Below are 22,814 nucleotides of genomic sequence, written 5' to 3' on the forward strand. Positions count from 1 at the left end.
TCCCAAACAAAAGTAATTTGTAGTACTTTGCACCAATCATTGCAGAAAAAAATAACTATTCACATAAAAAAGCCGCGAAATGTGCCAGTTTTAATAACCTATAATAAAAATTAAGCAACTTTTTAATAAATTTACTTTGGCTGAGAAATATAAACAAAAAATAACATGCATCTTGTATCTGTGGTGGCTCAAATTACAAAATATATTTTAAAAATTATGGATTTTTTAATTTTCCACATAGTCAATCAAATTATTGTTTTACAATTTCAAGAATCAGAAGAAATATCAACAAATAAAGGTAAATAATAGATAGTAATAATTTAATGTTAAATTAATTAATTATGCACCTATTTCTTCTTCATCATCGTTTAAATCTTTCATACGATTATTATTATTTCACGAGTAGATAATCTTCCTACTTAATTATTACCTACCTTTCTTGGTTTCACGTCAACGTGTGCCTACATACCATTTGTCAAGAATAACCTTCCACTTGGGTCATATTAGATATGTATGTACATACAATGGCGAGCAAACACTACACCAAAAACACTAATTAACAAATATTTTATTGTGTCGCCAGTCTCCAACTTCAACAAAGTGAAAATAAGTACCATGCTGGAGAGAGGATGGATTTTTTGAAGTTGAGGTAGCTGATCAGTTGGGACTCGTAAGAAGTTCCGTCAATTTCAAGACATTTCCGTCAATTTCGAAACATTTTTGAATGAAACTAAAGTCTAAAGTGATTGGCTTTTCCATGGTTACTCACATTTAATGATGGCCGACCTTAAACGCACCAATCACATCATTGCATTAATTTTTGAATGAATCCAAAAATCTAAAGTGATTGGTTTTTTTACATTAAAATGATGGCCGACCTTAAAACTCTCCAATCACAATGCTTACAAATTTTACACCAATCCTTACGTTAATTCCTTATTTTTTTAGTCTAATTATAACAAATAGAGTGCAAAAAAGATAATAAAAATGTAAAAACACCGCATTGTGGGAAATTTTATAAGCTTTAATTTTGTACATAAATATTTTTTTCGTAACACGTATCTTTGTGTGGATATAAAGAGAAAAATCATAAGATGCCGCCACCTTATTGGTGTCTTCCTGGGCCCCGCTCACATTGCGGAGGACCGGAGATTTCTAGTATATCCTAGTATATTAACCCCTAACTAACACAAATGCAGTCCTGAAGTCAAAAATTCTGTTCTCGACCGTGCATTAGGTATACAACTTGCTCATTGACTGAACAATCACAAAATTAAGTAATCAGTTGAAAACTCTTACAAAAATCGTTTACTTGATTAAAAAAAAACAATTTATACAATAAAATAGACTGTTTTAGACTATCTTAAAATAGGTATGTATATAACACGATAGCAATTTTTGATCATTTGCAAATCATTTCTGACTTTTATTTTATTAAAAATTTTTTTTTTTAAGATGACGTAGCAGATAAGTTGGGTCTCGTAAGAAGTTCCGTCAATTTCAAGACAGCTATTTGACGTTCACAAGTTCGTTTCACATGAGAGCATGTGACATTGATGACTACCAAAATTTAATGCTCGCCATTGAATGTATGTACATACCTTTACACGTAGTAGGTTGTTTACCTAACGTATTCTAGTCACGTGAACAAATTTTGGGACTTTTGTTCTTTCGTTTCGTACTTTTGATTTGCATATATTTCTAGTTGGTATTATTATGCGATAAAAGGTACAATTTTCTATCTATAGAGTGCCCGTTTTTCCAACTCCACCATGGCGTTGAATGAGTACACCATTGAGATGTGAGGTCTATTAAATTAGGTCAAAGTTGCGTATTTTTAATAATTGTCTGAAAGAAAATTTGATCTGGCCTTTTTTGTTTTTGAATTACTAGAAAAAACAGAAATTTGTAATTTGTATCTGTTATATTAACTGAGATCCTCATGGTGGAGCTCGAAAAACGGACACCTTGTATAATTAGAACTACTTTGGCAGGATAGTAAAGTTAAGGGTAAAAACATTTATGGTTATTATCATTTCCCATTAGGTGACCAACTTCAGAAAATTCAAAATTAATAATTTTGAATTAATAATAAAAATAATAATAATTAATAATAAAAATAATTATAATAAATTTATTCCAGAATACAAAAAATAGGTCTTATTAAATGTATCTGTATAAAAAATATAATATTGACATAAAAAACAAAAAACAATTTTTGGACCCTAATCTAATAATTAACATACCTACTAATTTATTGTTTTGTGTTAATTACATTTTTTTTTCTGTATGAATTGGTTTGGGAGTTCTTTAATTCTCTGCAAACATTTTACAAAAGATTTTTAAGTAGGTAAGTATTTCTACTTTTAGTTGAGTTTTTTCACAATTGAAATGACGATAAAAAGAAAACTTTAGCTAAAAAGACACTTTGTTTTCGCTGCAAAGAAAAAAAAACTGTACACTTAAGTGTGTTAGTCTTTAAATCGCGACAAATCAGGACCCAAATGTAAAACAGGACAAGATAATAAAACCTAAACATGTCCTGGCTAAATCAGGACGGTTGGTCACCTTAATGCTAAGTTAGTAATTATAGCTCTTTATATATAGTTCTTTAGTCTTTAGTCTTTTATTATTATGCTTACCATTTTATTACAATATATTTATTTGTGATTTTTGAATCATGTTGGCTGAAATTAACGCATTTTTAAATCGTTTTTTTTTCAATTGATAAACATTTTACATAAATTTACTGAAAATACAGAAATTATTAGGTGGTAAAAATGGAAATAATGAAAACAATTTTGTTGTCTCGCAGATTTGTGGGTAAGCAGTCTCAAGATTTTAAACTACACCAAACACTTTTAGTTTGACAATACATTACATTTATCATTTCAAAACGTTATTGTGACAGTCAAGCAGCAACTTGAATGCAATTCTGAATGATCCTTGTAGGCAGACAAAAAAATTCTTATTAAAATAAGTAAAAATGTATGTAGAATCCATATTATTAGTAAAGTCCAAAATATTTATCAAGTTTTTGGAATAATAAAATAATATTTGTAATTATAAAAAAAGTTGATCAAATTGTGTTGCACTCAATAAAAGTTTAAGTTTACTATTCATAATTTTAAACAAATTATTAGATGTTTTTCAACTACATTCATAAATAAAACTGTCAATTGTACTAAAAGCAAAATATTGTGTAAAAAAGTTATTTGTACCTAACTATTTGTTATTCCCCATTTGAAATTTATTGTTTATTAGTTTTACTGTTTTACGCAATATAAGGCAAGATAAAACAACAAGATTTGAGAAATAAATATGTAAAAACATTCGAGATGTCGAAAGCGTACAATAATAATTATAATTATTTTTATCTGCATTAAACCAGTAATTTTATAAAAAAGTATAACCCTTGTGACATATTTCTTTATACCAGTTATTTATCTGCAAAAATACACTTCTGTATTTTTAATATGATTCTGTCATGAAATTACGGAAAAATGGATTGCCACTATAAACTTAGCTGGATAGTATGAAATTTGAGATAGTACTTTCTGCTCTTTATTCTTTAGTTTTAGAATTGATATACATAATAGCACAATGTTTCATAGTAATTTGAAATGATACGGCAATTTTTAAGCAGTTAAGTAATTTTTGTAGTTATTTCTAAGAAAATAATATACGATTACTTGAACGTAATTGTCTATTTTTCATGATTTATATCAGTGTTATGCGATAGCCTTTTTAACCTTTCCGCTCTTTAGCTTTCTTTGATTATCTTGTTTCTTTGGATAAATTTCATTTGCTTTCAATTCTTTGTCAATTCCAGACCGTTTTTTAAGAATGGCATCCACTGATGTAATTGGACAAGTTTTATCAGGGACACTAGTGGCTAAGTAATTTTTTTTTACAATTTCGTAAAGTTATTCCCTTCTAATTTCTATTTTAGACAGCTTACAGATAAACTCACCCAAGATGTAGCCAGACTTAAACAACGACTACCGGGCTTTGAGCCCGGTTTAGCAATTGTTCAAGTCGGTGGTCGAGAGGATTCAAATGTCTACATTAGAATGAAAATTAAAACTGCTTCTCAAATTGGTATTAAAGCACTTCATGTTAAATTACCTCAAACTACAACTGAAGGAGAGGTCAGTGTCAAATAATAAAGTGGGACCAAAGACTAAAAAAAACTTTCAGCTACTTTCAAAATTGGAAGCGCTAAACGATGATCCCAACATTCATGGCATTATAGTACAAATGCCTCTTGATTCAACTACCAAAATTGACTCTCATTTAATTACAGACGCAGTATCACCCGAAAAAGATGTAGACGGGTAGGCACATAATATTTTTTTCTCCTACTTCAAGTGAGTAATTTTTTTTAGTTTAAATACTTTAAATGAGGGTCGAACGGCCGTCGGTGACTTATTATCTTTCATACCTTGCACCCCTAATGGCATTATGGAACTTATTAGACATACCGGAATCAAAGTTGAAGGTGCCGAAGCGGTAGTTTTGGGAAGGAGTAAAATTGTGGGTACTCCTGTTGGTGAACTTTTAAAATGGGCTCACGCTACTGTAACAATTTGCCACTCAAGAACTAAAAACTTAGAAGAAACGGTAATAAATATTCTAATTTTGATACTATTGTAGCTACATCATACGAAATTTAAATAGTCATAATTTTATCTTAAAGAAAACATCTTTCTTATCTTATTATTGGTATTTAAAGAATTTTTCAAACAATGAATAATCAACACAAATGTTATTACTCATATGGATATTTTAGTGCAAAAGAGCCGATATTTTGGTGGTAGCGGTAGGAAAACCGGGATTGGTAAAAGGAAGTTGGGTCAAGAAGGGGGCTGTGGTGATTGACTGTGGCATCAACGCTATTCCAGGTAAGAAAAATTGTTAATGCTTTAATAACTGGAAATCAGATGTCAATGTGTCAATAATCTCAAACATAATTGATCGAATATTATTTTTAAAATTATTAAATCGCTCAAATAATACATAGAAGAGTAATTTAGGTGCGTTATAACTTATAAGTTCGGTAAGACAAATATTACCTACAGTACAAATGAGATATTTAAGGATTAGGCGACGAAGGAATTGAGTATCGAAATGATGTAGGTGCGTAATGTATTTTTTCTAAGATCCTAATAGAAGCTTTTCCACCCTAATTTCAGAAAAGAAAGTAGCAAATTACCTCCCAGGGAGGTAAACATTTTACTTTCCTCAGATGTCAAAATTGCATTAAAAATATGTGTAACCTCTCAGGGAAGTAAAAATTTTACCTCGCGCATAGAAGCGGAAACACATGCTGCTAGATATCAAGAAAAATTGTTAGTTTCTAAGTTTTTCTTGCTGGATCATAGGAAAAATTATATGCATTACACCGAAGGAAAGTATCTTTTCCTCCCTTGTATCACAAATAACTATTATTTTATACTGTTTCGAGAAATTTTGCCAAATTGATGTTATTATGTCAAAAATCACAATCCGGTAAGTGTGGTTACACTTATAATATAAAAACTATGTTACTAAAGATTTATTCATTATTGTTTATTGATTGGATATTTGTGAAAAAATATTAATTATATTCTGATAATTCTTAAATTATGCAATTATTCTATTTCTCCTTGCAAGAAATTTCAGCGCCAAATTATGGTGTTATTTTTACCTGAATTCAAATTGGGTGCAACAAGGGGGATGAGTAGGTTTGGTGAGGGAAATCACAAATTACATTGACCTTCAACAAGTAGGTACAAATTGTTTAAGTAAAAGTTCTAAGTAGACTATTTAATTACACTTCGGACACGTATTTATCTTGCAACTTTGCATCATAAAGTGTTATTTTGTTCTTACATTTCTAACAGCAAATCACCTACCGAAATGGATCCAAATTCTGAAGGTATGTTGCAAATTTTTACTTGATTGTTGACAAATTGCAGGAGTGTGTGTTGGAAAAGACATTTTTCATGTTTTTTTATTTTGTTCTGCCTTAATTCAAATAATGGAAAATTAAAATAATTATACGAGTACTAGACTGTTTTCGAAATTGACATAAGTGGACTTTTAAAATGCAATTTAATATTTGTTTCCTTGATTTATTATTAGCTGCAAGCTACGTCGTATTTGATTTTTGTACTGAATAAATTTTTAACAAAATATTTATAAATAAGCTGATGTTATGCCTTTAGTTCTGGAGATGCATTACAACATTTTAACAACATCTTACTACACTTACTTAAAATAAAATACAATTTGTGAATTAAAATTGGTAAAAAAGTTTTTCTAATTGTTTACATAATGATGTACCTATTAATTGTAAAAACAAAGTCAAATAGTTAATAATCTGAGGAAACATTTTAACGTAAGTGGAGATTCGAGGTCAGATATTGATTTTGCAAAGATGTATGTATATTTTTTAAGTAGGTACTTATAATCTTAGGAAATGCAATACCTTTCGTCTGACTGATAAAGAAAAAACAAACATTATTATAGTCTCGGTTATAGTTATGAGTGTTATGACACATACCTAGGCTAATTATATATTTGGATCTTGAAATGACCATTACAGCAACATTGTAAAATGTAAACTATTTAGAAGGTGAACATAAAATTAAAACAGAAAAATAAAATATAACTTCTTCATAAGTCATTTAATAAATGTAGAGGGTTCTTGGTGAATTTATGGAAGCTATTTTACATAGTTATAGTTTTCTTTGACACAAAATATAAAAGAAAAACTCTTTATTTGACATGAATTTACCTTGAAACAACAAAATTGTAGATCCCACCAAAAAATCCGGCCAAAAACTCGTCGGCGATGTCGATTATGAATCCGCCAGCAAGGTAGCCTCCTACATCACACCAGTTCCTGGAGGTGTAGGCCCCATGACTGTGGCTATGTTAATGAAAAACACTGTACAAAGCGCTCAAAAAGCTGTCAACACGCTATTAAATGCAAAATGGAATTTGCGTATTATTCACATGAAACCCCAAAAACCAGTCCCAAGGTATACCCAGTCTCCACAATATCGTTCATTTTTTCACAAAGTAAAATTTAGGGACATCGATATAGCTCGAGCACAGCAACCCGTTAATATTCAGAGTTTGGCACAGGATATCGGATTATACCCCAGCGAAATCATTCCCTATGGAAACACCAAAGCTAAAATTTCTTTGTCGGTTTTAGACCGACTGAGTGATCGGAAGAATGCGAAATACATAGCGGTTGTAGGGTAATTGAAATATGACCATGTTGTGACTTTTATTGTTACGAATTTTTTATTAGGATGACACCAACACCGTTGGGAGAAGGCAAAACCACAGTATCGGTTGGTTTAGCACAAGCTTTGTGTGCCCATAAGGGCTACAATGCGATTGTGACTTTGCGACAGCCTTCTTTAGGCCCAACATTTGGCATTAAAGGTAAACAAAAAACAATAAAAAATAACTGTTGAAAAATAACCGATTTTACATGAAACAGGAGGTGCAGCGGGTGGTGGCTATGCCCAAGTGATTCCAATGGAAGATTTTAACTTACATTTAACGGGAGATATACATGCCATTACTGCCGCTAATAACTTATTAGCAGCTCAAATTGACGCTAGAATTTTCCACGAAGCTACACAAACCGATACAGCTTTATTCGATCGTTTGGTACCAACACTAAAAGGAACTCGAAAATTTTCCCCAATACAGCTGCGACGACTTAAAAGACTTGGCATTAATAAAACCGATCCTAATTCTTTAACACCTGAAGAGAAAACCAAATTTGCTCGATTAGATATTGACCCAAAATCGATAACTTGGAAGAGGGTCTTAGATATCAGCGATAGGCATTTACGTAAAGTCACTATTGGACAATCCCCAACAGAAAAAGGTCTCACACGCGAAACCAGTTTTACGATAGCTGTAGCAAGTGAGTTTATGGCAATCCTTGCATTGGCTGCAGACATGCAAGATTTGAAAAAACGAGTATCTAATGTTGTTATTGGTTTCAACAAAAAGAAGGAACCTGTAACTGTTGACGATTTGGGGGCTACGGGGGCTGTTACAGTCCTTCTCAAAGACGCAATGCAACCAAATTTGATGCAAACATTGGAGGGAACTCCTGTTTTGGTTCACGCGGGGCCTTTTGCTAACATAGCTCATGGATGTTCGTCAGTTGTAGGCGATAAAATAGCCTTTAAACTGGCTGGTGAAAGTGGCTATGTTATCACAGAAGGAGGTTTCGGATCTGATATCGGAATGGAGAAACTGTTTGATATTAAATGTCGCACCTCAGGGGATGCCCCTGATTGTGTTGTATTAGTAGCAACAATTCGGGCGTTGAAAATGCACGGGGGTGGCCCCGCTGTCACTCCTGGAGCACCCCTCAAACCTGAATATACCCAGGAAAATGTCGAACTATTGGAAAAGGGACTTCCTAACTTAATTAAACATATAAGCAATGGAAGAAAATTCGGGCTTCCGGTTGTTGTCTGTATAAATCAATTTGAGTAAGTATTTTCCAGGAAGTTACAAAAAAAGATAGCGAGTTGTTTTGCAGAAATGACACTGAGGCTGAAATCCAGTTGGTCCAAAAAGCAGCAAAGGAAAATGGCGCCTTCGACGCTGTTCTCAGCAACCACTGGGCCGAAGGAGGAGCTGGGTCTGTCAAACTAGCGGAAGCAGTCGTTAAAGCTTGCCAACAACCCAGTCAATTCAAACTTTTATACGACTTGAACAAAACTTTAGATGAGAAAATTCAAACAATTGCGAGGGAAATGTACGGGGCTGGGAAAGTCACCTACACTCCTGAAGTATCAGAAAGATTGAAACTTTACGAAGAAAGGGGTTACGGGAAATTACCAATCTGCATGGCCAAAACTTCAATGTCCTTTACCGGGGATCCGAGCATTAAAGGGGCACCAACTGGGTTTGAGCTGAAAGTCTCCGATATTAGTGTTTCCGTGGGTGCGGGATTTGTTGTTCCAATTGCAGGAGAGGTAAAAGAGATTGGGTTTTCGTTTGGGGTGCTCATATTGGGTTGTTTTAGATCTCCACAATGCCAGGGCTGCCAACAAGGCCTGCGTTGTATGATATCGATTATAATATTGAAACCGGAGAAATCGAAGGATTGTTTTAATCGAATATATCAAATGTTAAAAATTTATAGGTGACAAGGGTGACGCTGCTATTTTGTATAAATAATAAAATATCTATAAACGAGATAAATAATTTTATTTCATTTTATTTAATAACCTAAAGCTTGATAAGTAACTGTACAGTGAGCGGCAATATTATGTAATATTCATATTAAAACTGAAAATATTTTGTTGTACACAATTTTCAACTTGATTTAAAATTATACACTTTTTGGTTTTTGAGTAATGACGTCATCGACATTTTTTTTAATGGAAATCCCTAATTTTTTTTTAGCCAATTCGTCGATAGATCTTTTAATTGTCGAAATGACAAAAATATTAAATATTACATAAAGTTTAAAAAAACAATCATCCAAAAAGTTAAATGGAACAAAAAACAAATACGCAATTTTAAACCAAATTGAGAATTTTGTATTTTTTAAAACTGAAAATATTTTTAGTTTTAAGAAATATAATTATTCAATAATTTTGCAGCTTACTGTATAAAGAAAAATAACCTCTGTGATTGGTTTTAAGTAGTTTCATCCGTTATTGCAAAAATTCCCAAAAAGCAAGACTGATCTTAATCTCGAAAATTTTGTGCAATTTTTTATCTATTAATGTGATCAGATTTTGAAATTAATTTAATTTCTTGGTATCTGATTATTCTAATTTCATGTTTGATTATGACACTGAAATGTCAATACCCGTTGCTAAAAAGCTATATAAACTTTCGTCAACCAACAGATAACCCAAAATGCGGTTCAGAATATTTTGAAATCAGTGTTGTGAAGATTACGTCTAGTGAAACCAAGCATAATAAATGGTAAGCAATACAATAAAAGTTGCTCTGCAAAAATGCAAAAAATTATTGGTTTTTCTTTTTCCATTTAATTATTTACTTATACATGTTTAATTTTTTTTTAAGTTTATGTTCCTAATTATTAATAATAATTTACTCTTTGTATAAAATAAAGCACGTTGATATAATATTTTGTATCATTATGCTTACTACTGATAATTTAGGACGTACGATTTCTTTCTTATTTTTTTACAAAAGGTAAAGTTTATTATTTTTATTCTTTTAGTTATTAGTTTTTGTTTAGGGCTGTTACACATGAGTTATTCTCGTTCGAAAAACTTGTGTAGTAATATAAATTTTGTATCCAAAATTATTCGGTCATAACTATATTCATTTCACCCAACATTTATTTAATGAGAGTAGATTTTTATCAATCGTTTAGCACTCAAGTTGATTGTAAGCAAATTAATTTTACAAAGTGGATCAGTTTAAAAAGATTAGTTTGTGATACTAAAGGAAATTAGAAATTTTAAAATATTGAATATGTAAATAAGAAATACCGAATTATATTAAAAAAAAATATTACAGGTATTGTGAACTCAAAAAAACAAGCGTAATGTTGATGCAAAAAGCTGCTCTAAATCTCAAAAAAGCTGCGGAACGTGTAGTGAACACACGATGGAACTTAACGCCACTTCCTTTGAGAATAGAAAAACCAGTTCCTAGGTAAATATTTCTAATTTGCAAATTTATTTTTATTCTAAATAATGCTCCGTAGCGACATAAAAATTGCGCGTTCCCAACAGCCCAAAAACATTCTAGAGTTAGCTAACGAAATAGGACTGCAACCAAACGAAGTTTTACCGTATGGAACAACAAAAGCGAAAATTTCCCTATCGGTGTTGGACAGACTACAGGACGAACAAAATGCAAAATATGTAATAGTTGTTGGGTAAAAATTCTAATTTTAATTGACTCCCTTAACTTACTGAATAATTTAGCATAACTCCAACACCTTTAGGCGAAGGAAAAAGTACTACTCTAATAGGTTTAGCTCAAGCCCTCAATATTCACAAAGGAGTAAACGCATTTGCTACACTGCGTCAACCCTCCCAAGGACCAACTTTTGGGATAAAAGGTTTACCAAAAAAGTTTTCTTTTCACGTATTATTGTTTAATTAAACAGGAGGTGCTGCCGGTGGCGGTTACGCCCAAGTTATTCCAATGGAAGAGTTTAACTTGCATTTGACGGGGGATTTTCACGCTCTAACAGCTGCAAACAATTTATTAGCAGCGCAGTTAGATGCAAGGATGTTCCATGAAGCTACACAAAATGATCCGGTTTTATACGACCGCTTGGTCCCGACAATTAAAGGAAAAAGGCAATTTTCCGAGATTCAGTTAAGAAGGCTTCAACGACTGGGTATAGATAAGACTGATCCTAATACATTAACTGATGAAGAGAAAACTAGATTTGCGAAACTGGATATTGATCCACTGCGAGTTCTTTGGACTCGAGGTATAATTTCGAAAACGACTTTATTCCTGTTTTATTCTTTATGTTTATAGTTTTGGATACCAATGATAGGTATCTCCGAAAAATCACTATTGGTCAGTCTTCAACTGAAAAGGGAATAACTCGGCAGACCAGCTTCAAAATCACAGTTGCAAGTGAACTTATGGCAATTCTAGCTCTGGCAAAAAATTTACAAGATTTTAAAAGGAGAATAGGATCCATGGTTGTTGCTTTCAACAGAAAGGGTAATCCCATAATTGCTGATGATTTGGGAGTAACGGGAGCCCTTATGGTTCTCTTAAAAGATGCTATCCAACCCAATTTAATGCAAACATTGGAAGGTTCTCCAGTGTTGGTGCACGCAGGGCCTTTCGCAAACATAGCCCACGGATGTTCATCAATTTTAGCCGACAAGTTAGCCCTAAAGTTAGCTGGAGAAGATGGCTATGTCCTTACCGAAGGAGGATTTGGTTCCGATATTGGAATGGAAAAACTGCTAAACATAAAATGTCGAACTTCGGGAGATATTCCCAATTGTGTAGTCTTAGTCACCACGATCCGAGCCCTCAAAATGCATGGAGGAGGCCCCGCTGTTACTCCCGGGGCCCCTCTCAAACCCGAATACACAAAAGAAAACCTCGAACTGGTAAAAAGAGGTCTCCCTAATCTAAATAAGCACATAAGTAATGGCAACAAATTTGGCCTTCCTGTCGTCGTTTGCATAAATTCTTTTGAGTAAGTTTTCCAGGTGACATAATTCTTAAAATGATTCTTAAAATTTTCAGAACTGATACAGAAGCTGAGATCCAGCTGGTCAAAGAAGAAGCAATTAGAAATGGGGCTTTCGGGGCTGCTGTTAGCAATCATTGGGCACAAGGTGGCGCAGGGGCAATAGATTTGGCAGAGCTCGTCATGGATGCTTGTGAAGAAGAAAACAACTTTAAATTTTTATACAATTTAAACGCTTCGTTGGACGAAAAGATCCAAGTTATTTCCAGGGAAATGTACGGTGCGAAAAATGTTGTCTATACGCCAGAAGTGACACAAAAATTGAAAATGTACCAAGAGAAGGGTTACGGCAATTTACCGATTTGTATGGCCAAAACTGCTGCTTCTCTTACGGGAGACCCAAGTATTAAGGGGGCACCCACGGGTTTTGATCTCAGGATAAATGATGTGAGTTTGTCAGCGGGGGCTGGGTTTGTGGTGCCGATTGTAGGAGAGGTAAGTAATTATTTTTTGTAGTTTTTTGTTAATTCTGTGATTGTAGATTTCGACAATGCCAGGTTTACCGACAAGGCCTGCAATTTACGATATCGATATAAATACAGAAAGTGGTGACATTGAAGGACTTTTTTGAATAAATGTAAGAAGAAAGTATTTTGTACTAATTTAATTAATAATAAGAAATAAAATAACAAAAACAAAATGTCAATGAATAAACATTTATTGGCTACATGTATGAACTGAAAAACGTATAAAAGTTAAAAGAAAATAACTGGTAACATAAAAACAAAGTATTGCCAACAAAACAAAATCGGCCAAAATCTTAAAAACTAAATTCACCACAAACGTGATTAAAGTACATAATTATAAGTATGAACTAAGAAAACGTAAAAGCGAAATGAAAATAAATTGTAATATAAAAACGAATTACTGGTAAAAAAATTCAAATTCAAAGTAAACTTAACTTGTTACAAACTAAAATGGCACAAAATTCTAAATGCAAATTATACTCAAAGGAGTATAAAAAGATTTACACCTCACATTCTCTGATTTCGCAACAATAATTAATTTGATCATTATTTGTTTTTTTATAGGTACTAAGATCATCGTATGAAAAAGTGATACCAACATCACTATTTTTTGCAATGTCTTTATTTAAACAGACTACTGATTTAGAAATTTTCCTCTGCTGCACTTGAGCATCTGTGATAGTAATGTTATAATAATATCTGCGATTTTTATCATAATCATTCAAAATGCGAACGTACCAGTTGCAGCTACTGGCTAAACGTTGAAAAGTAAACTTGTACATATTTTCATGTTCAAAGATATATTTTAATTCCATGGTGTTGCTCGCAATTGGAGTAAAAGTTTCTTGAAAAACTGTTGATTCAATCAAGAATTCTCGGTGATTAAGAAAGAAGTGGTTCACACATAGCGAGTAATTGCCGGTAAATTTGCAATCACTGATTGGGCAGGTGTAAATTTTGAATTCGCACACACGTTCATGATGGTCAATGTCATTTCCCAGAAAAGCTCCCTCGCATCCTACGTGGTTGTACACACATGGGTATAGCACAGACGGGGTGACTCCCTCAAGAGAATAGTTCCTAACGTCACTCCAATTTGTACGACATGTGGGGCATTGAGTCACTTTCTGTCTGCAGGAATTGCAAAAACTGTGGCCAGACAGGCATTGATTAATGGGAGGACGCATTAACTCCTTGCAAACGGAACACTCGAGTTGTTTTAATACCGCCTCAGTCATATTTTGGACTTTGCCAGTTTCGATTTTCACTGTCACTGTAATGTTGTTAGTATTCGAGTCCGAGACTTCATTTAAAATTGCAGCACAGATTTTTTTGGCATTGTCAACAGTGGGAAAAGGGTCACGATCCACTGTTATTTTGTATTGGCTGTTTTTTCCAACGTACTTCACACCCACATATTTTCCTTCGCCGCTAAATTTAATTTCTTGAATTGCATTCATTAAACCTCTTTCTTCACCAGATTCCCATATTTTCAAGAGAAATATTTTTTCGTGACCGTTTAGTAATAGTTTTATTACATTTATAGGAGTCTTTGTAATATCGAGTTGAAAAGAAAATTTGTTGAATGAATTTTTCAAAATATGTTGCGGATGTTGATCCTTAAAATGCTTTAATAACTCCATTACTTTACCGTTCCATTTGCATTCCGTTTTTGGCAACAGACAATTAATCGGTCGGTACATGCAAATGGTTTGGTGATTGTGTAGTTGCTCATAAAAGTTCGTGTATTCACATCCATCCGATTCAAACATGCAAGGAAATACAAGTTCTTTTAAAACAACGTCCATTTTTGTATTAGGGATAGCATGCCACTCTTCTGGGTTATCTGCATTTGTAAAGCAAGTGTTACAGATATTGCCAATATCTTCAACTATCATTACAGGTGCTTCGAGTAATTTTTTACAAAGAGCACAGGTGAATACCTCTTCGGAAAGCATTTTACTTGTAAAAGTTGTACTCTGCATTCCTGCTCTGTAAAAAGTAAACAAATGTTTCAGGTAAGTACCTACTTTAAAAGTACAGTCGAACAAAGTGAAAATGACGCTTCAATATACCAGCCCCTGCTGTGGATGCCGACCCTTCGCAAGCAGGGAGGATCGTAAATTATCGGATTGCAAACTTGACGTAGTTTCAAGATAAATTCCTGTAGAAGACGGTTTACAGAAAGCGAAATGAAAATTTAGTTCACAATTATTAAACTAATTCGAATTAAGTCGCCATTTATTTTGCATGACAAAAGTCAAGTTAAATGAAAATGTAATTTTTTAATGAAAAAATTAACAAACCAGTTTTTGAAGAAAACTATGCATTAATGATGACATTGACGAAAAAACAAATCATTATTTATTTAATATTTTTTTAACTGTTTCAAAATAAAATTATTTTATAAATTATTTATTTTACATAAAATCAAGTTTAAAACAGAGAAAGGCTATTTCGTACAAAAATTATGTTACTTATTTTAATTTTATTATTAATGCATAATTTTCTTTAAGAACTGGTTTTTATTAAATTGTGTTTTTATAAAACTAAACGTTTTTATTTAGTATTAAGTATTACAATTATCAAAAAATAAAAGCAGAACTAAAATATTTGAAATAATTTTGCCGTTTTTTTCCTGGTTTAATTAAATCAATAATTTAGATTCGTTTTCAACGACAATTGCAAAACTAATAGAAAACTTAGGGCCGGTTTACAGAACGTGTTAATCGCAATTAAATTTTAATCTTGACGTTTGGCAATGCAAAATAAATGGCAATTTAATTCGAATTAGTTTACCTAATTCTGAATTAAGTTTTAATTTCGCTTTTACTCAAAGAATTACACCACTCGTGGTAAGGCACACGTGAAATTAATTTTCCTTCTCGCAAATAAACAATAGTTTAATTCATTTGTTGTTTTACATAAAATCTTGTTTAAAATAGAGAAAACCTATTTCGTTCAAAAATTATGTTAATTAATTTTATTTTGAAAAATCAGTTAAAAAAATATTAAGTTTAATTTTGAATTAAATTTTAATTTGGCTTTCTGTAAACCAGCTCCAAGAGGAATTTATGTTGAAACTGCAATCCGATAATTTACGACCCTGTCTGCTTGCGGTTAGAAGGGTCGGCATCCAGCAGGGGCTGGTTTATTGAGGCGTCATTTTCATTTTGTTCGACTGTACATGGTGGAGGTTTAATGTTACTTTCTTATTTTCTAACGCCCTGTTATGCTTTTACTTTTTAAAATTTATTGTACTTAGATGTCTACTTCTCTAACAGCTTCTGAAAATTTAAATTTATTTGGAAAAAAAGACTGAAACGTGAAATAAAGTAGGTACTCAAGTATCTTTATTGTTTCTAATAATAATTAATTTCTTTACGTTTTCAATACACAAATAAATAATACTGAAACTCAACCATGTAACATATTACATAAAATTGATAGACAATTACCGAAACTTTTGAATAAAATTTCAGTTAATAAGGAAGTAAAAGTTATTTTTGATAATTTTATTTTGAAGTTTAAAAACTTTGTAATATAATGACTTTCATATCCCTCAATAAATACATAAGTAGTCTTAACAAAGTTTCAAGTTTCCACCACAAAGATCAGCAACTTTACTTGATGTGTTAAGAGCACGGAGTAAAATAATAAAAATATACAGGTGCGCCATAACTCACGCCCCAGAGAAAAATTTCAAGTAAGATAAGACACCAGGAACACGGAAAAAATGTTTAAAAAATTCTGTCAACAAATTTTGACATTTATTTTTGATATTTGACATTTTTTTATGTCTATTTATCATTAAATAGACATAAAAAAATCACTATCATTACTGATAATCTTGTATATGTTTTTTACAATTATTTAGTAATGGTACAAAATATTTGACAAGCCTCAAATAACATTGAACAGAGTTACAGTTTAAGATATAGCTTCCCTGTGTCCTCTTGTAGAAAAAAAACTTGAAAAATTATTTTTCCAACAGAAATAAATAGTCAAAGTCCAAAATTTAAACTCTCATAACTTCGAAATTTTTATAGATAAAATTTTTAAACATTTTTTCCATGTTCCTGGTATCTTACTTCATATGGCATTTTTCTCTGGGGCGCGAGTTCTGGTGCACGCTGTATATTATTATTGTCCGTGGTTGAGAGTGTAACATTTATGATGAAATACAAAGATTGAGAAAAATAGCCCAACGAAAATAACATAGGCACCACAGCTTTATCTGCCTTATCAGTCTAAATAAATTAATACATAGGTATTATACAGGTTGTTCGTTTTTCGAGCTCCACCATGGGGATCTCAGTTACTAGAAGAGATACTAGGTCGGTTAAATTAGGGCAAAGTTGCGCATTTTTATACTGAATAATAGTCTGAAAGAAAATTTAATGTGTAAGTGAAATTGCATTATTATTAGATAATTCAGAAACAATGATTTAGATTTAAGTAATTTGCAGCCTCACACTATATTTTTTTCAAACAAAATGCTGTTTTTCTTTATCAAAATCAAAAGCATTGTGTTAGGGGAATTACCGCATAATATGGTTGAATTCATGAGTAATAAATAAATTACTACTTACTTTCGCTGTCTAGCAACGTACACAGTTACTCCAAGATTTATATTCTTCAAAACACCCAAAGCACTGACTAAAGAACTGAGTCGACAAATAAGAAAACAAAATTGCTTTGACTTCAAACCGACAAGCCTGCAATACTTTTTCAAGGCTGACAAATTAAAGTGACGCTTCACGTTCCTGATTGGCTACCGATACCGGAACGGAAATATAAACAAGTGCAAATGCTTTGGCGCTCTATTTAAAAATTGTGTAAGCTGAATCTTCAAATAACAAGGATGTACTTTCTTAAAATTTATATTGAACAATAAATAAATAACAAAGACCCACACAGTATATTTCTCACAATGTATATTTAGACATGTTTTATAAATAATCGATTACATTCCGCTATCAGTAATACCGAGTTGTACTTTTCTTCAACAGGAACAAAATTTGTTTAACGTTTTTATTAATGACCAACAAAAAAATAACAAAATAAGGGACCACAATACATACGTCAATACTTTAATAAAACTTATACAATAAATTCATTACCTACAATGAATCTGTATAGCAAAAGACCGTTATGAAATTCGACAATAAAGGATGAATAAGCGTGCATTTTACATGATTCCAATTCGTAAAGTTAAAGAGAACGTTACCATCACCCTAAAAAGCAGAAAATGCGTTATTTTCAAACTTTACAAATTGAAAACTTTTCGTGATTGTGAGAATTCATTTCGATAGGTACTGTACACTTTCCTAATATCTCTTAGAGACCAGCTAACATAACTCGCGGATCTTCCACTGCTTGTTTGATTTTTCGGAGGAAGAAAACTGCTTCACGTCCGTCGACAAGTCTATGATCGTATGTTAGGGCTATGTACATCATGGGCCGAATTACAACCTGGAAAAAAATGATAATTAAAAAAAATCATTTGGTTTTTATAGTTACATACTTGTCCTTTAACAGCCACAGGTCTTTCGAAAATCCCGTGCATTCCGAGTATAGCCGATTGCGGTGGGTTAATAATTGGGGTCCCTAGAAGCGAACCAAACACACCACCATTACTGATCGTGAAAGTGCCACCATCCATGTCTTCCACGGCCAAACTTCCTATAACAAAATTTCAGAAAATGCCTCAACCTTGATGAAAACTCTCACCTTTCCTGGCCTTTTCGCCAAGAGCGTTGATGGCCAATTCGATGTCGGCGTAACTCATTCTTTCAACATTCCTGACGACAGGAACGACGAGACCCTTGGGTGTGGCCACAGCCACAGAGATATCGACGTAGTCTCTGTAAATGATTTCTTGGCCGTCAATAACGGCGTTAACTACAGGCTGGTCTTGGAGGGCGTAAGCCGAGGCCTTGACAAATGCCGACATGAAACCCAGTTTCAAGCCGTATTTCTTCTGGAAAGCATCTTGGTTGGCCTTTCGGAACTCCATGATGTAACTGTAACAAATCAAATAATTTTTAAGGGCACAATTTTAAATAGAAGAGAGTTAAATAGCATTAAGATAAAGTAAAAAAACTCAAACATACAGGCTGTCCCAGAGCTCCGTATTTGTTCGATTACTCTGACAGTAAAGAAGATATCGAAATGCGGTTTCTTTTGGACGATAGACATTCATTTTTTCTATGGTCCAAAAATATTTTCGTCATTATAGGTAATTTGTATATAGGGTGGCGCAACAAAGTTATATTGCATTTTTTCTTATGGAACACCCGGTATATTATGCGCTTATTTGAAAGAGTTTTTAATTGTAAGAATATCCTTATTAGGTTTTATGGGTCTATCATGGACCGTTTATCATTTATGGGCCATTTTATAAAAAAAGTACCATTTTTGAAAAATCACAACGGCTTTGCTAGAAAGAAAGAGTGAATAAAAACAATTACAACCATTTTTACTGACTCTGGTCCTAAATTATTATGGTTGAAATTCGATCAATCTTTTCCAACTACTGCAGAGTGTTGACATTCGCAACATATCAAGTAACTTGATTTTTTCAAATGAAACACCCTGTATGTTATTACTTTATCGTGTAGAGCTTTTAATAAGCTTTCTAAAAAACCTAGGTCTAAACTTTACCTGTTTTAAACCTACAAAATTTTAACTTATTCTATTTAGAATTTTTTAAAGTTACGTTATGACCATACATCAATCAAGTTTGTTAGAGAATGTAGAATTATGTAGCTACAGCATGATGGAGCTCCTGTTCATTTTTGTCGCATTGTGCGACAATTTTTAGCAACAGGTTTCCTAATCGATAGATTTGGAGGGGAGAACTATTGTCTGGCCACCGCGATCTCCAGATTTGACTACAATTGATTTCTTTTTATCGGGGTGTGTTGAAGAGAAGGTGTATGGAACAAGACCCACCACTCCAAATGACATGAAGGAAAGAATAATTGAAGCCTTTAATGACATCTCTGTTGAAATGCTGAGGGCAATCAAACTTTTTTTATGCGTAGACTAGACGTCTGTCTAACGAGAAATGACAGGATTTTTGAATATTTGCTATAAAATTAATTAAATTTTGAATTTTTTATCATTAAGATCTTGCACTGAATTCAAATTCCAATTAGCGTTTCTTGAGTATTACTCAGTATTTCAATAAACAACCTACTTGATTTTTAACGCTAAATAGAATAATTTAAAATTTTGTAGGTTTAAAAAGGTGTACAATGAAACAGGTAAGGTTTAGACCTCCAAACCCTAGGTTTTTTAGAAATCCTATTAAAAGCTCTACATGATAAAGTAACATACTGAGTGTTTCATTTGAAAAAATCAAGATAATTGATATTTTGCGAATGTCAACACTATGCAGTAGTTGCAAAAGATTGATTGAATTTCTACCATAACAATTTAGGACCAGACTCAATAAAAATGGCTGCAATTGTTTTTATTCACTTTTTCTTTCTACCAAAGCCGTTGTGATTTTTTAAAAATGGTACTTTTTTTTCATAAAATTGCCCATAAATGATAAACGGTCCATGATAGATCCATAAAACCTAATATGGATATTCTTAGAATTAAAAACTCTTTCAAATAAGGGCATAATATACCGAGTTTTCCGTAAGAAAAAATATAACTTTGTTGCGCCACTCTATATAGGAATAACCTATAATGCTGAAAATATTTTTGGACCATAGAAAAAATGAATGTCTATCGTCCAAAAGAAACCACATTTCGTTATCTTCTTTACTGTCAAAGTAATCGAAGAAATACGGAGCTCTGGGACACTCTGTATATATCAGACGAAAAAACATAAAAAGTAGTTAAATATTTTCTTTGTAGGATAATTTATCAAGTCACAAATCATTATTTGTAAAATTTAATTTAATCATTTAAAATTCGATCAGACGTTTTTTATTACTCATTATTTAATAATTCATATTTTAGGCAAATTCCATGTATCCTGTCTAGTTCTACCAGTCAATTAGTAGTAAAATATCTCAGTTCCGTATCAATTTTTGACCTTTGTTACGTAGCAGAAACGCTGATAATTATTTGTCGTGCAACAAATTTCACGTTTTTATAAAATTTAATTTTCCAAAACATTTTTTCGCCTATGAAAAAACTTACGACATATCAATTTCGTTAAAAGTGGTTAACATCGCATTAACATTCTGGGCTTGCTTCAATCTTTCCGCAATCTTCAGACGCATCCTGTTCATCTTGACTCGTTGTTCAGTTCGCGTTCCTGAAATTTCTTTGGTGGGATCTTGTGGGGGCACTTTAACAGTGGCAGCTTCAATGGCCTGAGCATGCCTTATGGCGGCTACGGGTATCGAGCTGAGAGGTGCTGCCGGCCTTGGTGGCGGCGGTGGGCCTCCTGCTGCAGGAGCCGCTGTTGCAAAAATATGGTCAGTTTTCATAAATGTTGTTTGTGAATTGATTACCGGGCTTTGGTGGTGGAGGTGGCGGTGTGGCGGCAGCAGCAGGGGTCGGTGGTGGTGGTGGTGGGGCTGCAGCTGGCTCGGCGGCCTTGGCAGCAGGGGCTTTTTTAACTGGAGCATCTCCGGTCAATTTCAATTTGAAGAGGTTTTGACCAGCTTTGACAGTTGCACCATCATCAACATAGGTTTCCTCAATAATACCATTGGCTGGGGCAGGTACTGGGACTGAAGTTTTGTCAGTTTCAATTTCCAAAACCACCTCGTCTTCAGCGACTTGGTCGCCTTTTTTCTTTTCCCACCTTTAATAGAAAAAAAATTGCTTCAACTTTGACTTGTACTTTACATAATGATGTGAATCAGTTACTTATCTTAGGCTGCGTTATCTTTAGGATATAAACAATTTTACTAATTCTTATCAGTTGAATGTTGCAACATAGTTCCCAAATTAATTATTATTATTTAAATTACTGTTTAATAAGACAATAAAATCTCAAGTGAAAGTAAGAGTTTTATGCACTAACCTTACATCACCTTCAGAAACTGAATCTGCAAATGGGGGTACAGTTACAATTTTGCTTTCCTCAAAAAGGGTAGCAGAAGACCGAAAATATCTCACTTGTTTACAACAAATAGACTGGGGTCTACAAAACTCAATTATTATTTTTTTCTTAATTAAAAGTAGCATAAAAACAAAAAACCTTGTAAAGACTGATTGACTAGGCTTCACAAATACTTTTCTTATCGATTTTAACCCTTGATGGTAAGCTCTGTGCTTGGAAGGTACCTGAAACACCCCCCCAAAAATTACATTACATAACACATGAGACACATTTCTTGCAAAAATTATTAAAGTACAATCATCTCGATGTTATTAAATAGGTTACATAACACAATAATTGATGGAGCTAAATAAAAGTGTGGAACATTGGCTATTTTTGACCCACCTAATAATTTTTGATGGCCACTTACCTCTGTCACACATTTTTCTAAATAACTGTTTAGTGTTCTAAAAATTGTCCGTGGTACATTTCTTGACGTTATCGTAAGCATACCCGCCATTCTAATAAGTTATGATGTGATAAATTTTACAAATTTTAGGACAGCAGCCCCTTTTCATGTGCTGCCACAACCTGGAAATCTTTTGATTTAAAAAGATCACTCAAATGTCAATTTTCAAATCTGTTTTTCGCGATATACCGAAACTGAAGGTCAAGGCGTAAAAGATAATTGTAGAAAACTTCCAAAGAGGCGCTGCTGTGGCAAATAATTGCAGATTATTTACTTTGTACTTTAATCTGTGCTTTATTATATAACAAATTTTTTTTTAAACAACTAAACTTGTTTTTTTTAGTACCACGTTTTTTTAAATTTGTTATTATAAAAAAATCACTTTTTATATAAAAACATCCACAGCCAAACATTCCGAACTACATAGAAATAGAAATAAAAGAATAATAAATTTTTGAAATACTGGGTGAATCTGTTTGTTACAAAAAAAAACTATTGGCAACACTGACTTATTGGTAATTTTTCTAATTTGTTATACCAGAATGTTTCAGCTTTAGCCTTATATTGTACTATAATACATAATACAATTTGAAGTATCAAATGCTTTTTATT

General features: G+C 32.8%; 4 protein-coding genes across 7 annotated transcripts; 2 read left to right on the plus strand and 2 right to left on the minus strand.

Annotated features, from left to right (window-relative positions):
• Window positions 1-166: 166 nt before the first annotated feature.
• On the plus strand, window positions 167-9,228 carry LOC123011661 (C-1-tetrahydrofolate synthase, cytoplasmic). Of its 4 annotated transcripts, none has more exons than XM_044409226.1 (12): window positions 167-298; window positions 3,833-3,899; window positions 3,953-4,151; window positions 4,201-4,337; window positions 4,389-4,623; window positions 4,793-4,904; window positions 6,803-7,028; window positions 7,080-7,253; window positions 7,307-7,443; window positions 7,502-8,516; window positions 8,567-9,005; window positions 9,056-9,228. In XM_044409226.1, the coding sequence occupies exons 1-12, from the start codon at window positions 217-219 to the stop codon at window positions 9,143-9,145; spliced, it is 2,913 nt and encodes a 970-aa protein (XP_044265161.1). In that variant the 5' UTR covers window positions 167-216; the 3' UTR covers window positions 9,146-9,228. The 4 variants fall into 4 exon arrangements, with proteins under 4 accessions (XP_044265161.1, XP_044265162.1, XP_044265163.1 ...); XM_044409227.1 differs by lacking the exon at window positions 167-298 and adding an exon at window positions 1,523-1,589; XM_044409228.1 differs by lacking the exon at window positions 167-298 and adding an exon at window positions 2,773-2,823.
• Window positions 9,229-10,561: 1,333 nt separating this feature from the next.
• On the plus strand, window positions 10,562-12,838 carry LOC123011849 (C-1-tetrahydrofolate synthase, cytoplasmic-like). Its single transcript, XM_044409499.1, has 7 exons — window positions 10,562-10,671; window positions 10,724-10,897; window positions 10,947-11,083; window positions 11,132-11,464; window positions 11,515-12,196; window positions 12,247-12,685; window positions 12,732-12,838. Exons 1-7 carry the CDS (start codon window positions 10,562-10,564, stop codon window positions 12,819-12,821), a joined length of 1,965 nt encoding a protein of 654 aa, XP_044265434.1. The 3' UTR covers window positions 12,822-12,838.
• Window positions 12,839-12,992: 154 nt separating this feature from the next.
• LOC123011212 lies at window positions 12,993-17,430 on the minus strand. Its single transcript, XM_044408561.1, has 2 exons — window positions 17,310-17,430; window positions 12,993-14,709 (listed from the first exon to the last, which is right to left on the minus strand). The coding sequence occupies exon 2, from the start codon at window positions 14,700-14,702 to the stop codon at window positions 13,218-13,220; it is 1,485 nt and encodes a 494-aa protein (XP_044264496.1). The 5' UTR covers window positions 14,703-14,709; window positions 17,310-17,430; the 3' UTR covers window positions 12,993-13,217.
• A 209-nt stretch (window positions 17,431-17,639) lies between these two features.
• LOC123010698 (dihydrolipoyllysine-residue succinyltransferase component of 2-oxoglutarate dehydrogenase complex, mitochondrial) lies at window positions 17,640-22,353 on the minus strand. The gene is made up of 8 exons (XM_044407773.1): window positions 22,164-22,353; window positions 21,893-21,978; window positions 21,716-21,835; window positions 21,198-21,493; window positions 20,881-21,145; window positions 18,451-18,743; window positions 18,245-18,402; window positions 17,640-18,192 (listed from the first exon to the last, which is right to left on the minus strand). Exons 1-8 carry the CDS (start codon window positions 22,251-22,253, stop codon window positions 18,058-18,060), a joined length of 1,443 nt encoding a protein of 480 aa, XP_044263708.1. The 5' UTR covers window positions 22,254-22,353; the 3' UTR covers window positions 17,640-18,057.
• Between the last annotated feature and the right edge of the window lie 461 nt (window positions 22,354-22,814).

The sequence above is a fragment of the Tribolium madens genome, unplaced genomic scaffold (genome assembly GCF_015345945.1).
Source record: "Tribolium madens isolate multiple individuals breed KSU strain unplaced genomic scaffold, Tmad_KSU_1.1 Scaffold_91;HRSCAF=231;Tcas5.2_LG7, whole genome shotgun sequence".
Lineage (NCBI taxonomy): Eukaryota > Metazoa > Arthropoda > Insecta > Coleoptera > Tenebrionidae > Tribolium > Tribolium madens.

Bases quoted from the DNA above. Each gene is read 5' to 3' on its own strand.
- LOC123011661 (XM_044409226.1), top strand. From the start codon at position 217: ATGGATTTTTTAATTTTCCACATAGTCAATCAAATTATTGTTTTACAA. The intron at 4,905-6,802 runs GTAAGAAAAATT...ACAAAATTGTAG, and splicing joins TGGCATCAACGCTATTCCAG to ATCCCACCAAAAAATCCGGC. The intron at 8,517-8,566 runs GTAAGTATTTTC...GTTGTTTTGCAG, and splicing joins GTCTGTATAAATCAATTTGA to AAATGACACTGAGGCTGAAA.
- LOC123010698 (XM_044407773.1), bottom strand. From the start codon at position 22,253: ATGGCGGGTATGCTTACGATAACGTCAAGAAATGTACCACGGACAATT. The intron at 21,979-22,163 runs GTAAGTGGCCAT...GGGGTGTTTCAG, and splicing joins TAGAAAAATGTGTGACAGAG to GTACCTTCCAAGCACAGAGC. The intron at 18,193-18,244 runs GTATGTAACTAT...ATTTTTTTCCAG, and splicing joins CTGTGGCTGTTAAAGGACAA to GTTGTAATTCGGCCCATGAT.
- LOC123011849 (XM_044409499.1), top strand. From the start codon at position 10,562: ATGTTGATGCAAAAAGCTGCTCTAAATCTCAAAAAAGCTGCGGAACGT. The intron at 10,898-10,946 runs GTAAAAATTCTA...TGAATAATTTAG, and splicing joins AAATATGTAATAGTTGTTGG to CATAACTCCAACACCTTTAG. The intron at 11,465-11,514 runs GTATAATTTCGA...TTATGTTTATAG, and splicing joins GCGAGTTCTTTGGACTCGAG to TTTTGGATACCAATGATAGG.
- LOC123011212 (XM_044408561.1), bottom strand. From the start codon at position 14,702: ATGCAGAGTACAACTTTTACAAGTAAAATGCTTTCCGAAGAGGTATTC.